The 14224-nt window shown below is 45.9% G+C and overlaps 1 protein-coding gene across 2 annotated transcripts; it reads left to right on the forward strand.

Moving 5' to 3' along the window:
- The first annotated feature begins 406 nt into the window (after positions 1 to 406).
- On the forward strand, positions 407 to 12884 carry LOC109643068 (kinesin-like protein KIF3C). Of its 2 annotated transcripts, XM_069515033.1 has the most exons (8): positions 407 to 2287; positions 9473 to 9574; positions 9712 to 9834; positions 11108 to 11226; positions 11429 to 11545; positions 11789 to 11897; positions 12182 to 12321; positions 12664 to 12884. In XM_069515033.1, exons 1-8 carry the CDS (start codon positions 875 to 877, stop codon positions 12749 to 12751), a joined length of 2211 nt encoding a protein of 736 aa, XP_069371134.1. In that variant the 5' UTR covers positions 407 to 874; the 3' UTR covers positions 12752 to 12884. The 2 variants fall into 2 exon arrangements, with proteins under 2 accessions (XP_069371134.1, XP_069371135.1); XM_069515034.1 differs by lacking the exons at positions 11108 to 11226; positions 11429 to 11545; positions 11789 to 11897; positions 12182 to 12321; positions 12664 to 12884 and adding an exon at positions 10050 to 10407.
- The last annotated feature ends 1340 nt before the right edge of the window (positions 12885 to 14224 follow it).

Below are 14224 nucleotides of genomic sequence, written 5' to 3' on the forward strand. Positions count from 1 at the left end.
TGACCTTTACTCAGGATTATTTAAATTGTTGTAGAGACCCCCAGACTTTAGATATTTAACTATGTCAAATGTAAAAAGTAATGAACAAGACATGTTGATGATTAGATTTAAATTGAGTCAGTGGAAAATGGTTTTAAACACTTATGCAATAATCAAATAGCAGCAATTAACTTGTCATTTTACACATGAGAAAAAACTTCATTTCCCATGATCCTTTGTTCTGGGGTGTGGTGATTGAATGAGTGTGTGTGTGTGTGTGTGTGTGTGTGTGTGTGTGTGTGTGTGTGTGTGTGTGTGTGTGTGTGTGTGTGTGTGTGTGTGTGTGTGTGTGTGTGTGTGTGTGTGTTGAGGAGGAGGAGGAGGAGGAGGAGAGCTCCGCACAGGACCCAAGAGATCCGCAAATCCACCGCCGAGCATCAGTGAGCGGCGGACGGGAGGATGAGGACGTGGACGTCGGTGTGCGGCGGATCTACCGGCGGATTGAAAACCAGGACGACGTGACTGAGAGATCCGGATTGTGTGTTTTCATCTGGAGCCGGGACTCGAACCGCGATGGAGCATCGGTGCAGAGCGTGAGAGCCGCTGATCGTCTGTGTTCAGGCGAATGTTTCAGACAATAAGCAAAAGAAAATTAGCCATTTAGAAACCGTGGCATCCCTTCATCTGCGCTGGGGATTGCGTTGTTGTGCTTTGTCGCTGTTTTCCTCTCTGGTGTGATGAAGGAGCCACAGTGAATTTGTTATTAATGATTCAGGAATCAATGGTTACACAAGTCACGCGCAGACAGAAGCACATCCGGGCCAATTAAAGGCTTCAGTCAGTCTGTTTTCTTTTCTTCTTCTCGTTTTTTTGTTCAAATAAGCGGAGGGCAGTCATGTCAAAAAACAAGAGCAGCGAGTCAGTGAAGGTGGTGGTTCGATGCCGCCCTTTGAACCGGAAAGAGGAGTCCAATGGGCCTGCAGGGGGCATTGTGCAGATGGACCTGGGTCTTGGACAGGTGATCCTCAGAAACCCTCGAGCACCAGCCAGCGAGCCCCAGAAAACCTTCACGTTCGATGCTGTTTATGATGCGAGCTCCAAACAGCGAGACCTGTACGATGAGAGCGTGAGGCCCCTGATTGACTCGGTGCTTGAGGGGTTCAATGGCACCATATTTGCGTACGGGCAAACCGGAACTGGAAAGACATACACTATGCAGGGGGCATGGTTGGACCCAGAGAAACGGGGGGTGATCCCAAACGCCTTTGACCACATCTTCACACACATCTCTCGCTCGCAGTCCGACAAGCAGTACCTGGTGCGGGCATCCTACCTCGAGATCTACCGTGAGGAGGTTCGGGATCTCCTTGACCCCAACCATGCCAACGCCAGAGCCCTGGAGCTCAGAGAGAGTCCAGAAACTGGAGTGTATGTCCGGGATCTCACATCGTGTGTTTGCAAGAGCATCAAGGAGATCGAGGAGGTGATGAATGTGGGCAACCAGGCGAGGGCGGTTGCGGCAACAGACATGAACGAGCACTCGTCCAGGTCCCATGCTTTGTTCTTGATCACGGTGGAGTGCAGCCAGCCTGGACCAGATGGGAGGAAACACATTCGAGTTGGTCGCCTCAACCTGGTGGATCTGGCTGGCAGCGAGCGCCAAGCCAAGACTGGCGTCCAGGGTGAGCGCCTGAAAGAAGCCGCCAAGATCAACCTTTCCCTATCGGCACTGGGGAATGTGATCTCAGCACTAGCAGATGGACGCAGCGGCCATGTGCCTTACCGGGACTCCAAGCTGACCAGGCTGTTGCAAGACTCTCTAGGTGGGAATGCAAAGACGGTCATGGTGGCCACCTTAGGCCCAGCCCCCCAGCACTACGACGAAACCCTCACCACCCTCCGCTACGCCAACCGAGCCAAGAACATCCAGAACCAGCCAAGGGTCAACGAGGACCCCAAAGACGCTCTACTGCGCGAGTTCCAGATGGAGATCGCTCGCCTCCGGGCCCAGCTCAACCACAGGAAGTGGAGGAGCCAGCAGAAGAAGGAGCATGTGGAGGGTGAGGGCTGGGAGAGGGACGGGGATGAGGAGACGGATGGCGAGGACGAGGATTTGGAGGTGGAGAAGGACGCAGAGGAATATGTGAAGCTGGAGGAGCAGCGGTTGGAGAGGGAGAAGGAGGCCATCAGAGATGATCGATTCATGTTGGCCGAGGAGAAGCAGAAGCTGCTGGGAGAGAAGGAGAGGATGATGGGGGATCTGAGGAAGGAGCAGGAAGCCACCGAGCAGCTGACAGCCAAGTACAAGGTGAGAGGTCAAACCTGAGACCAGTCACAGGTTGTTTTTATCCTTTCTGTCTTTGTCCCCTCCCTCCTTCATGATTCATGAATTATCCAACACACAAGATCTACACACACACACACACACACACACACACACACACACACACACACACACAGAGGTGTAATTAGACATGAAGCTCCCAGGGTTACTTTTCATAATGTCACCTAATAACAGATCATCAGATTATCACACATGATAATCCTGTGGACCACATGTCCTTAATCTGACTCCTTTGACTAAGTACATTGTGTGTGTGTGTGTTTGTGTGTGTGAGTGTGTGTGTGTGTGTTTATCCTGATTGTGAACTTTTGGGGCAGATAGTCGAGCGTCTCTGTGCTTCTTGGAATAAAATCTCCTACAGTACCATACGCACAGCCACTGGTGGTTCCAGTGTGAGTCCTTGTCCCTGCTGTCCTTAATCCACGGTGTGCTCAGGTGTCTCACATGTCCAGACAGGAGCTGCGGTCACTGTAGCCTAAAATGTCAGCTCTCCCTTCAAACACGCCGACACTGCCGCCGATCAGAGAGTCTGAGTCTGACCTGCATTCATTACTTGCTCTGATTCATATCCAGTCAATAAGTCAGCCGTGCAGAATGACTGCAGTCTATATAAAACTGTGGCTGTGGCCGGGACTGTCCAACACGAGACGACGTCACAGGATCAGTTTACTGAGCAGCAGCGAGCAGCCTCGGGGAGATTTTATTTTCAGTGTCACTTCTGCAGGAACAATAGAAAGTGACAAGCTGACTCGTTGTACTTTTTCATTTTGTGACGTTCTGAGTAGTTTAAAAGCATTACAGTCTTTTACTGTCCCTGTTTTGGTTTTATTCACTTTACCCTGAACCCACCACCGCGTTTTAACATCTCCCAGAGCAGCGGCGTGGGTGTGATGCATTCAGGTGTGAGTGAAAATCAGTGTGTGTAGGTGGAGAAGAGCGAAAGAGTCCTGGAATAACACAGAGATTTTACAGTTTGTGTCAAAACACAAAATGTGCTGTGACTGAATTACATTCTGATCAGGATCAGTGTCATGATACTGAGAGAAATATTATTTCTGATGAAACATCACCTATTAAAGAATTTAATTAATGTTAAATGTAAGCAACTTAATTTGTTATAACACACTTACATTTTTTTCCACCAGCGTTTAAATGTTAGAGAGGTTTGATGTGTATTCAGAACAAACTCAGCTCACAATTAAAAAAAACGAAAAAGGTCAAAACTCCCTCAAACTGGCCGAACTAAAAGTGACAGAGTGCTCATGCTGCACTTGTTTCCAGCTCCTCTCTTTAAAAGCAGCGTAAGCACATGCTCGTTGTTGCCTCGTCTGTAGGATGCGGCTCATTGTCTTTGTGAGTGAAGGTACGAGGTCTGGGAAAGTCCCATGGGACGGAGCTGATGAATATCCTGATCCTCTGCCCTTCAGCCTGAGTGTGAGGCTGCTCGTGTTTCTTCTCCCTGAACTGGGCGGCTGCTGAGTGAGTCTCCTCTTCCACCCCGAGGAGGAAGATGATTAAGGAGAAGAGTGTTTCCCGTCTTTGATCCAGCAGTTTCTTGCTGGAAATCTAAGCAGCCTCAAAGTAATGTTTGTGTTGTGAGGAACTGATTCAGCTGTTTGGTCCAAGACGCTAAAAGTCAAAGGAGACGTATGATGTTATGTCTCCACACCAGAGACAGTGGTCAGAGACATCATGTTTTCATGTTGACCGTCCGTCCCATTGTTGTGAACGCAGTATCTGAAGAGCACCTTGAGGGAATTTCCTCACATTTGGGACAAACATTAACTTTGACTCAGTGACATTATGTCATTGTGATTTCAAAATGTCCGGAACACCTCGAGAGACTGAAACTGCGCTGGTTGTCGGAGGCATACGACCTCAGGGTGGTAATTCTGGTTTGTGTATGTGAAAGGTCTGCAAAGTTAAAAAGGGAACTCCTCTCCCCCCACGGAAAAAAAACATCATGTGACATAATGGAACCACATTGTCAGGATCCACAGAGTCATTTAAAATATAATTTAAAACAAAACTGCATTGAGGAACAAAGACACCCAAAAAAATGTCTGTGAAATTGACCAAAATATAGATAAATAATGTAAATTGTATATAGTCCATGGTAATTACTCAACAATAATGAACAGTCAGATGTAGAGGAGGTTTAGCTTCCCTCTGATTGGCTGGTGCTGATATTAACCCACCAACCACAGTGTGCTGCCTGAGGGGCCATTTTTCTCTCTGGGCTCCCGACCAATCAAAGAGAGGTTTCCAGGCAGAGTCAGGATGGAGAGAGAGAGAGAGAGAAAGAAAGAGGGAGAGAGAGAGAGGCTGAAAACATCAGCGGAAATTAGCAAAAAAAAAATAACCAATTATAGATAATATCAGAAAGGAAAGCAATTAAATCTGTTCCTCTCTCATCTCACACACACACACACACATGTAAGTAGGTCAGAAATGAGCCCTCTGAAGCTGTTTGGTCAGCTGGTGTGTGTGTGCTGTTAGTTAACTGAGGTACAAAGCTCTGTCTGTGGATCGAACCATAACGTTGCTGCAGCCGTTACGTAGCTGTTCTCGGGCTCCGCCGGACGTGACACCAGCTCAGATTTACAGTCTGGAGTCCTGTCGGCATCACAGGTCGCGTCATTTCTCTTTCGCTGTTATTTGTGAAGAAACGGTCACAAAATCCAGTTTTGTACATTTTATGTATTTTAGTAGCTGCTAAATCTGACACGAGTGATTAAACAGCACGTTCAGCCTCACACTTGAGTAATTTTATCTTTAACACTGTGGCATATTCAGCGTCTTTTAACAGTCGTGCTGTTATGAAACCGGTTTCAGTGCAGAGCTCCTCATAAGGACAGCGTGGACTATTCTTGGATCCACTTTTCTGGGTCAAACCTTCCTCTTTCTCACCGTCTCTCACATTAGCGATGTCTTTATTTCTGCTCGTCTTGTGTTTACGGTTTCTGGAGCTCCTGAAAGACGACTTTGTGAACGCAACTCTCTATTTCGTTCAGCATCTTATTTGCCACAAGGTCCATGAAGCAGCTCCCCTGTAGGTTTCAATGACATTACACAACCTCTGGATTTTCAGTTTTCCAGCTCTGTAAACGCCTCTCGCCCAGTTTGACCCACAGTGGAGGTTCTGAGATGTAAATCACATCGGTCAGGCTCGGGTAAATTGCTGAACTTCATTCATCGTTAATTGAGTTGAAAATGTGTTGAGAAATGTTAATACAAATTTGGATTTAAGTGGGAACGGGGGAATTGTATTACAGGACAGACGACCCTAATAAACCGAGACTCAGAATAAAAGGTGGTCGGTGGCAGGACGCCCAGGTGAAGCCTGTGTTGGGAAACACTGGGTTGTTTGGTCGTTTTGTAAAAAGCCTAAAATAGAAGTTGCGTTGTCAGCGAACAGAAGAGGGAGAGTTGGCTCGAGGTGCGATGACAGCGAGACAGACGTTTACAGTTTCTACATCTTCTGGTCTTTATACTGTGGAGTTGTTCTTACATCCTGCCAGCTGAAGTCCGGCCAATCACAGCGCACGTCTAACAACAATGCTCGTTGCCCCATGGGAAAAATTGCCAGTGTTACACACAAACACACACACACACACACACACACACACACACACACACACACACACACACACACACACTCACACACATGTACAAGCATGGCTTTATGAGTAAAATGTCTGTTTCCTGTTTATATAGTCGCCTTCCTGTCTAATTAAAGGCGAAAGAAAGCCTGGACATGAGGGAGGTGTGTGTGTGTGTGTGTGTGTGTGCACGTGTGTGTGTGTGTGTGTGTGTGTGTGTATTTGTGTATTTGTGTGTGTGTGCACGTGTGTGTGTGTGTGTGTGCTGATAAACAGTAAAGAGCTCATCTCTGCTCTCCATCTTTCAGCATGGAGGACTCCATCACTGAATTATTGATGAATCGAATGTGTGTTTGTGTGTATGTGTGTGTGTGTGTGTGTGTGTATGTGTGTGTGTGTGTGTGTGTGTGTGTGTGTGTGTGTGTGTGTGTGTGTGTGTGCGTTCTCCTCAGTCATGGAATCGGTGGAGGAAGCAGAAACACAACAACACTTAATGCATGTTATGTTTGAGTTAATGTATTTGCGGTGTTACAAAGAATTTTGCTTTTAATTAAAAATGTATTGAACATGAAATGAATGTGATCGTTGTTGGTTGTTTTTTGGAGTTTTCTTAAAAACGACACAATCCTTTCATAGAAGAAGACAAACAGAAATATCAGCACATTAAATATGAATGTGTTTATTTTGCAGGGCACAAACTGTAACAAATGTTTGATTGGATGGGATCGTTAGGATCACGTGAGTCACGGCGTGAACGGGCGTGGAGGGAGGGAAGTCAAATCATCTTGATTGCCCCCTGGTGGCTGGCTGCAGTGTAGGTCACCTCCAATTTTTCTCCACGATGGTTTCTGTCGTTGTGGTTAGTTCTTCTCACACTGATTGTTTGTTCACGAACAAATCTGCTCTTTGGAAGGCGTTTTTAAACAATCGGTGTTTTAGCGACATGTGGACGAGCGGCTCAACCACAGAGGAAAACGTTAGTCGAGCTCTCTGTCTCTCCGCCAGACACACGAGACCTGTCGTCAGATCGTATATTTATAGCCCGCTCACTCGCTCCCAGCAGGCCCCAGCCTCGCCGCGATTGGCTGGCCGGTGCACACGGGCCTGCTCGATACGCTGCGCTTCCCATTATCTTCACTTTCCTGTCAGGAAGGGAGTCAGTCACAGCCAAAACAATTTGAGCACACACTTATGGGCAGATTATACACACACACGCACATATATACAAGCCTGGCACTCACACACGGGGCACTCACCTCCTCCAGGAAAAGTGTAATGTGTTTATTAATGCTGTAGTTTCCCTTTTTCGTTGTCCTCCTAGAAATATTCAAACACTCACCGCACTGGACGTGATGATAGCACATAGAGTAAAGTCAGTTGTAATGATTCTTCATGTGCATTAGAGCTGACGCCTCGATGGGTTTCCCTCAGATTTGATTCAAATGGTCAGTGGATCTCGAAGATGAACGTTTTTGATTAGTTGTCAATTGGATTTAGATTAAATCAGATTAACAGATTCGATTTCAGTGGTCACAGGTAAATTCCATGTGTCCTGAACCTGCCGGAGGTGAACAACTACAGATCACAATGTATAAATAAAGTGAAACACTGTGCTGTGGCCCTTCGAGCTCTTAAAATGAGATTAGTGTGGATTTTCTTTAATCAGAATCAGAACTGACTCACGGTTAAAGAGCTGCAGTTACAGGAAGGTTTCTAATGACCTGGTGACGGATTCACATTTACTGTGACCTTAAGAAACCAACAAACATCCTGATCGTGTGTGTGTGTGTGTGTGTGTGTGTGTGTGTGTATTGACTCAGATGAAAAGTGAGTCGTCTCTCATGTGATTGTATTGAAGGTCATTTGGGCTCCTCACTGAGTCATCGTCCCTCCTCGTCCTCCTCTTCCTCCTGTCTTGTCATCTTGTATTTGAATTGATCGGAACATTTTTACCTCTTACTCAGATTTGCGCTGCTTTCATAGACCTGTCTCCAGTCTGTGTTGTTGTTTCTCAGAAAACTCAGTGACGCAAGAAAATGTATTATTAGTAAAAACCCCGTTGTGAGGAATCTCAGTCGAAGATCAGCAGAAGTCTGGTGATGCAGCAGGAGCATAATTGTGAACTTTGAAATAAATCTACGACAGATGAAGAGAATCAGCCTTTTGCACAATCAGAGACCAGATCAGTCGATGCGCTGCGTAACCCGCACCATGAATGTTTAATGAGCGCGTTCAATAAAGACACTAAACATTATAAATGTGAGTGTGTTATCAGCTTAAGCACATTGTGTTTGTCTGCTCCTGTGGTTGAGATGAAGTTCAGGGATTCACACAGAGGTTTTTATACTGTTTCTAACCAGCCTGTCAAGAGAAAGAGACGTGGGAGGCACGAGAGAGAGAAAATCCATCCATGACATGAATCAGCCCTTTAATGAAGATGAAAGAACATGACAAAACACAAAGAGCACACACACACACACACACACACACACACACACACACACACACACACAAAGACAGCTATCGAAACAAAGAGGCTTTCTGTAAAGACCTGCTGCAGACGCATCCACTCTGAAGGACTCCACTGTACTCTCTGCATGTGTGTGTCTGTGTGTGTCTGTGTGTCTGTGTGTGTGTGTGTTACAGCCGATGGTGAACAATCGAGTGGACAGTGTGGTATGTACGTGTAATTGAGAATGTATAGGCTGCACACAGTTCACACACATACTGTCTTTGTGCAGAGCGTCCAGAGACTGGAATGTGACCGGTATAAAAAGGCCGTGGACCCTGTTTATCCTCCTCGGGCCCCTTTTTCTTTTTTTTCCTCTCCTGATTCCGTCCTCCTCCTTTTTACATTTTTCTTCATCTCTGCGTTTCCTTCTGTCTCTTGTTCCTGCTCCTCATCTCTCGTCCTTTCTGCCCTCGGGACATGAGAACATCCATTGACAGAGAAAGGCACAATAGTTTGTGTGTGTGTGTGTGTGTGTGTGTGTGTGTGTGTGTGTGTTTAAATCTCCACAGTAACCAGAGATGCTTTAACCCAGAGGCATGACATCATATCAGCAGAGTTACCACACAGGCCTGTGTCATACATTATAATTATAAAGTTTACACAGAGGGAAAAATGCACATTGCTTCAAAAGGGTTCAAACAAAGTTGGTTTCATGAACTTAACGAAACCCCTCAATCTTTATCGCTGTTGTTTATTTTCTAGTTTTATTTCCATCTCTTGATATAATCCAGGAGCATTGTTATATTTATATTGTTATCGTCTCCCACTCTTAGTTGTGATGGCCCCATGATGATAGTGAACTGATTATATCCAGTATGTTTCTGTGTTTCATTGTTTTATTGATGGTATGTCAAACAAAGTTAAAGATACAAATTCAAATATTAAATTATTTTTAAAAAGTTAAATTAGTTTTTCACTGTCATTAACTTCACGGTAGCTTCTGTTGTGTTTAAACTTTACTTTTAAAGGTAAAAACATGTATATGTGTTTTGTTTATTAATCATTAATCCAGATGTCGTTGTAAAATGTTTTCAGGCGATGGAGAGCAAGCTGCTGGTCGGAGGAAAGAACATCATCGATCACACCAACGAGCAGCAGAAGATGCTGGAGATGAAGCAGCAGGAGATCGCTGACCAGGTAAACCTGTGTGTGTGTTTCTGTACTCTTATAGGAGGAGGTTATTATTATAAGAGTTCTCTCCCGATGTTTTATTCAGACCCTTCTGCTCCTTGTTGTTGTTGTTGAACTTAGAGCTGACGTGTTCATTCTTTCAGACTCGTACGGAGAGGGAGATGCAGCAGCAGATGTTCGTCCAGGACGAGGAGACGGTGGAGCTGAGGGAGACTTTCACTTCTCTGCAGCAGGAGGTGGAGGCCAAGACCAAGAAACTCAAGAAGGTAAAATATCTGCAGCTTTATGTACAAAAGGCTTGCACACACACACACACACACACACACACACACACACACACACACACACACACACCTTCCTTTTATGTTCCTAATGTGAGTATATCCCTCTTTTATCCCCTGAACCCCTGAACTTTGACCTGGACCCTAATGACCCTCTGCCTCGGACTCGTGCTCCGTACGGACACACACTAAAATTTCAGTACCTGAAGGTTTGTCCTGCCGTCCCCTCCTCTCTCCTGGACCTCCCCCTCCCTCCGTACGTCTGTCTGTGTGTATTTCACTCTCCGTTCATGCTTTCCACGCTGATCCCCTGTTTCCCCCTCGCTGGTCAAATTTTTCAGGAGCTCTCAATGTGTCGCACATTGAAATCCATCAGTGCACAAACCCTTAAACTCCACATTCCAAACGCTTCCCCGCTCTTCTGGCTCCCCGACCCTGCCGGCAGGACTAACCCCAGACAACCCCTGGTGTGAGTGTGGATGACGATGTGACTAATGATCCCGTGTTGATTTTTTTGTGCATCTGATGCCCTAACGCCACATGTCTGCCCCCCCCCCACTCTTCTTCCACTGCATGGTGTTGTCACTCGGAGGAAAAGAAGGAGAATGAAACGTAGAGTTTTTTTTACAGCTCAGGCCTGAGACGCTCAGAGACGAGAGGAACGTTAAGGTCGTCAATGAGCTTGTTTGCAAATGAATCTGGTCACTGATAAACCTTGTTGTGATTATCTGTTTTTAAAAGCCAATCAGATTTCTACGAGTCCTTATTGAAGGAAAAGATTCACAATTAAAACAAATCCTGAGCTTCAGTTTTTCAGTGTTTTTTTTTAAAACATCTCATAATAAGAGGTTTGGACCGTCTGCTTCTTAAAGGTCACAGTGTCTTTTCCCACTGGTCATACTCCAATTCAATCTGAATGAAAGTGTTCTTGAGCTGCAGCGTCCTCTTTAAGACCAGGAAATCAGGATTAAACCACTTGTGTGACGCGCCATATATTCAGTCACGGGTGGAGTGAAAGAACGATCGCTATGAAAGCTCCGGAGCGCTGCTGGAAAGAGGAGGAGCGAGCTGGAAGGAGGGAGAGCTGCCATGTTTCCGTGCTCCCGCTGGCCGCACGTTTCTCCAGTCACCAGTGGCTCCAGTGCTGTTGCCACGGGCAACCAAGCTGCAGCGAACTGGAGACCAGTTCACCGGCGACATCTCTCGTCCTCACCCTCTCTGCTTGTCTCCCTCTCTCTCTCTCTCTCTCTTCTCGTAGCTGTACGCCAAGCTCCAGTGCATTAAAGCAGAGATCCAGGACGTGAACGACGAGCACGTGAGGAGCCGACAGGAGCTGGAACAAACTCAGAACGAGCTCACCAGAGAGCTCAAGTTCAAGTGAGTGGAGCGAGCGAGCATCGAGTTAAACTGGATTATAGGAAAAAAAAAAGCATAAAAGTGCAGATGCTGTGACTTTTCCCCACATTTATAAAATTCCCCGACGTTCTCTCCCTCGTTTTCAAATGTTCAAGCGTGATGGTGATGATGATGTTCAGCCTGTGACCAGTGAAGACGTGCTGCTGCTGTGTTGTTCCTGCAGGTATCTGATCATAGAGAACTTCATTCCTCCAGAGGAGAAGAACAAGATCATGAACAGACTGACCTTTGACCCCGAGGAGGATCAGTGGAAGTTTCAGCCGCTCGTTCCTGCTGAAAGGTCGGTTTGATTTAAATACCGGGGGCTCGGTGTTTTCCATCAGTGGCCTGAGGTCAAACTTAACGAGCTCAGATTGTGGTGGTTTGGGGTCAAAGGTCACGACCCGTCCTTAACCCCCCCCCACTGGAAGACTTTTTAAAATCCTTTTTCACCATCTTTTGTAGAAACTGGTTTGATGTGACAACATTGATTTCTAATAGATTTTTTTTTCTCATCGATTCCTCCGCCTCTGTCTTTGTTCAGTAAATCCTCTCAGATGAAGAAGAGGCCGTCGTCTGCGGTCGGATACAAACGACCCATCAGCCAGTACGCCAGGGTTGCCATAGCGATGGGAGTCCATTCCAGATACAGGGTAGGTGTCTCTGTGTGTGTGTGTGTGTGTGTGTGTAGTTTATATACCATATGGACTGTAAATAAAGATGGACGACGTGTCTCCGCTTCCTCCCGCAATCCGGAAATGGAGCCATCTTGCACCGATGACATCATTTAATGTGCTCGGAAAACGAAACTTACAGGAAAAATGAAAATGTGATAAGAACCACCAAAGTGTGTTTACCATGTTGCCCCCTCTGCTAACACGGAGGAGCCAGGGTTAATGACCTTTACTGCAGCCCTGACCCTCTGTCGTCTGTTCAGGCTGAGAACATCATGTTTCTGGAGCTGGACATGACTCCTCCGAACACGGCCTCGCTGGGTCGTTCCAAGGAGCCGAACCAAAGCACCTCTGTGGACAACTCGCCCACCAAGGACCGGGGCGTCCGCAAGTCTCGCTCCTGGTGAGACGAACCCCCCCGATGACTTCTTCTAATATCGTAGTTTGTAATGTAGTGCACGCATGTTTCGTTCCTTTGTATTCGGGGAAATATCTTTTGCTGCTCATCCTGTATCTTATGGATGTAAATGGTTTAGAGTCGATGCATCTTTAAACGGGATTATTCAGGATTAGCCACACCCTCTCTGCGTGGTCCTAATCTGAAGGTTTATCTCCTCTTTTTTTCTGTAATCTCACTAATGTGGAATAATCTCATCAACCTGCGTCTACGCTCCATGTGAAGACAGCGATTTGACTGAATCTGCCGTTTCAGCTCACTTTTGAATTCTTCTTTTTCCCTTTGCAGGTGTCAGACGCCGAAATCCATCACTTCCTCCTCGTCTAACGTTTCCTTGGCGGCGTGTCACACTGCCACACCCACGGCGGCACAGTAAAGCTTTAGTGAAGAGGCTTTAGTGGGTTTTTTTCACCGTTTATTTATTTCATTCTTCTGCTTCCTCCTGCTGATTTTCCTCAGAAACATTTCTCAGTGAGGCCCACAGCTGGGATACAAGCACACGCCACGACCTCTGCTGAATCCCGAGAGGTCATAGGCTTTTAACGGGTCGCTAATAAAGGAATGACCTCCTGACGGGAAACTAAATGATCTCAGAAACTCTATAAAACATCAGTTCCTCCTGTTCTACGGATTTAAAGACTTCTCCTCCTTCGTCCCTGCATGTTTGGGACCAAGAGCCTTGGATTATCTTTTAAAACATCTGGCTGCAGAGTTGTTCTGCCCAGACTGGTGTGTATGAGTGTGTTGTGCATACAGGGCTGTATGATTGTCTGTTTGTGTTTCTAATTGTGACCAGTTCAGATCTGCGAGCTCACAAACTGCTTGACTCCCCCTGTAGAATATCAATCTGTAAATCTTTCATGTATTAGTTTTTTTCCTTCCTTACTTGGGTCTGAATCCGTCGTCCGCTCCCTTCGGAGTGTTTGTCTGTGTTGAGCACGTTAGAAGATAATGATAGAACATATGAAATGTGCTGTTGTTGGTCAGATGAGGTACGGTGAAGCCTGAATGATGACCTTCATCATTATACCTGTTGTCTCACATCATTGTTTTTGCCTTATGAACATTTAAATTCTGTAGATTCGGAATTTCTATTTGGATCTGGAGTCCACTGAAGATATTTATTTATTCATCAAGATTCATACATTTTAAATCAGAGTAATTGTCTAATGCCTGATGCAATGTTAAAGAAAAAGATTCCTGAATCCTCCCCCTGAACTGGGACTGCGCCAAAATCGAATGGCTTCTTCCCCGACCCATCCCTCCACCAACTTCTGTGTTAATCCTTCTATTGGTTTTCATGGAATCCTGCTAAAGACGAACAAAACGAGACGAAAACAGACACAGACGTCGAACTGTTTCTGTAAAATACACGAATGGCTGCTGCGATAAGAAAGTCAGTCAAAGCTGTCGCCTGTTTGCTGCAGGTGGACGGAGAGAGTTCATTGTTTTCTTCATGGAGGTGAAGAGGAGCAGACAGTGGGGGGCACGGATCATCACTGTATTATTGATGCTTCAGATCCTGTTGCAGCTGAACCCCCTGCAAAGTGCAAGAGAGCACACAGTCGTCCTCCAGTCAAACTACATTTATCCCCAGTGAGACTGAAACTTTCACATCTTTATTACGCGTCATCGTCGTCCTGTGTGTTTCGAAATGTTTTTTTTAATCCAAAAATCAAACCATATCATTTATTATGTGTGATGATATGACAGAAGAGTGAATTTGACTGTCAGTCCTGGATCCTGTCACTCCCTGTATCTTCATTACGGCTCAATCACTCATTGGAAGCACAAATTGTAAAACAAAAAGAAATATCTCAAAATTTGCCAGAAATGTTGGTGATGTTTT

The sequence above is a fragment of the Paralichthys olivaceus genome, chromosome 19, assembly GCF_024713975.1.
Source record: "Paralichthys olivaceus isolate ysfri-2021 chromosome 19, ASM2471397v2, whole genome shotgun sequence".
Classification (NCBI taxonomy): Eukaryota; Metazoa; Chordata; class Actinopteri; order Pleuronectiformes; family Paralichthyidae; genus Paralichthys; species Paralichthys olivaceus.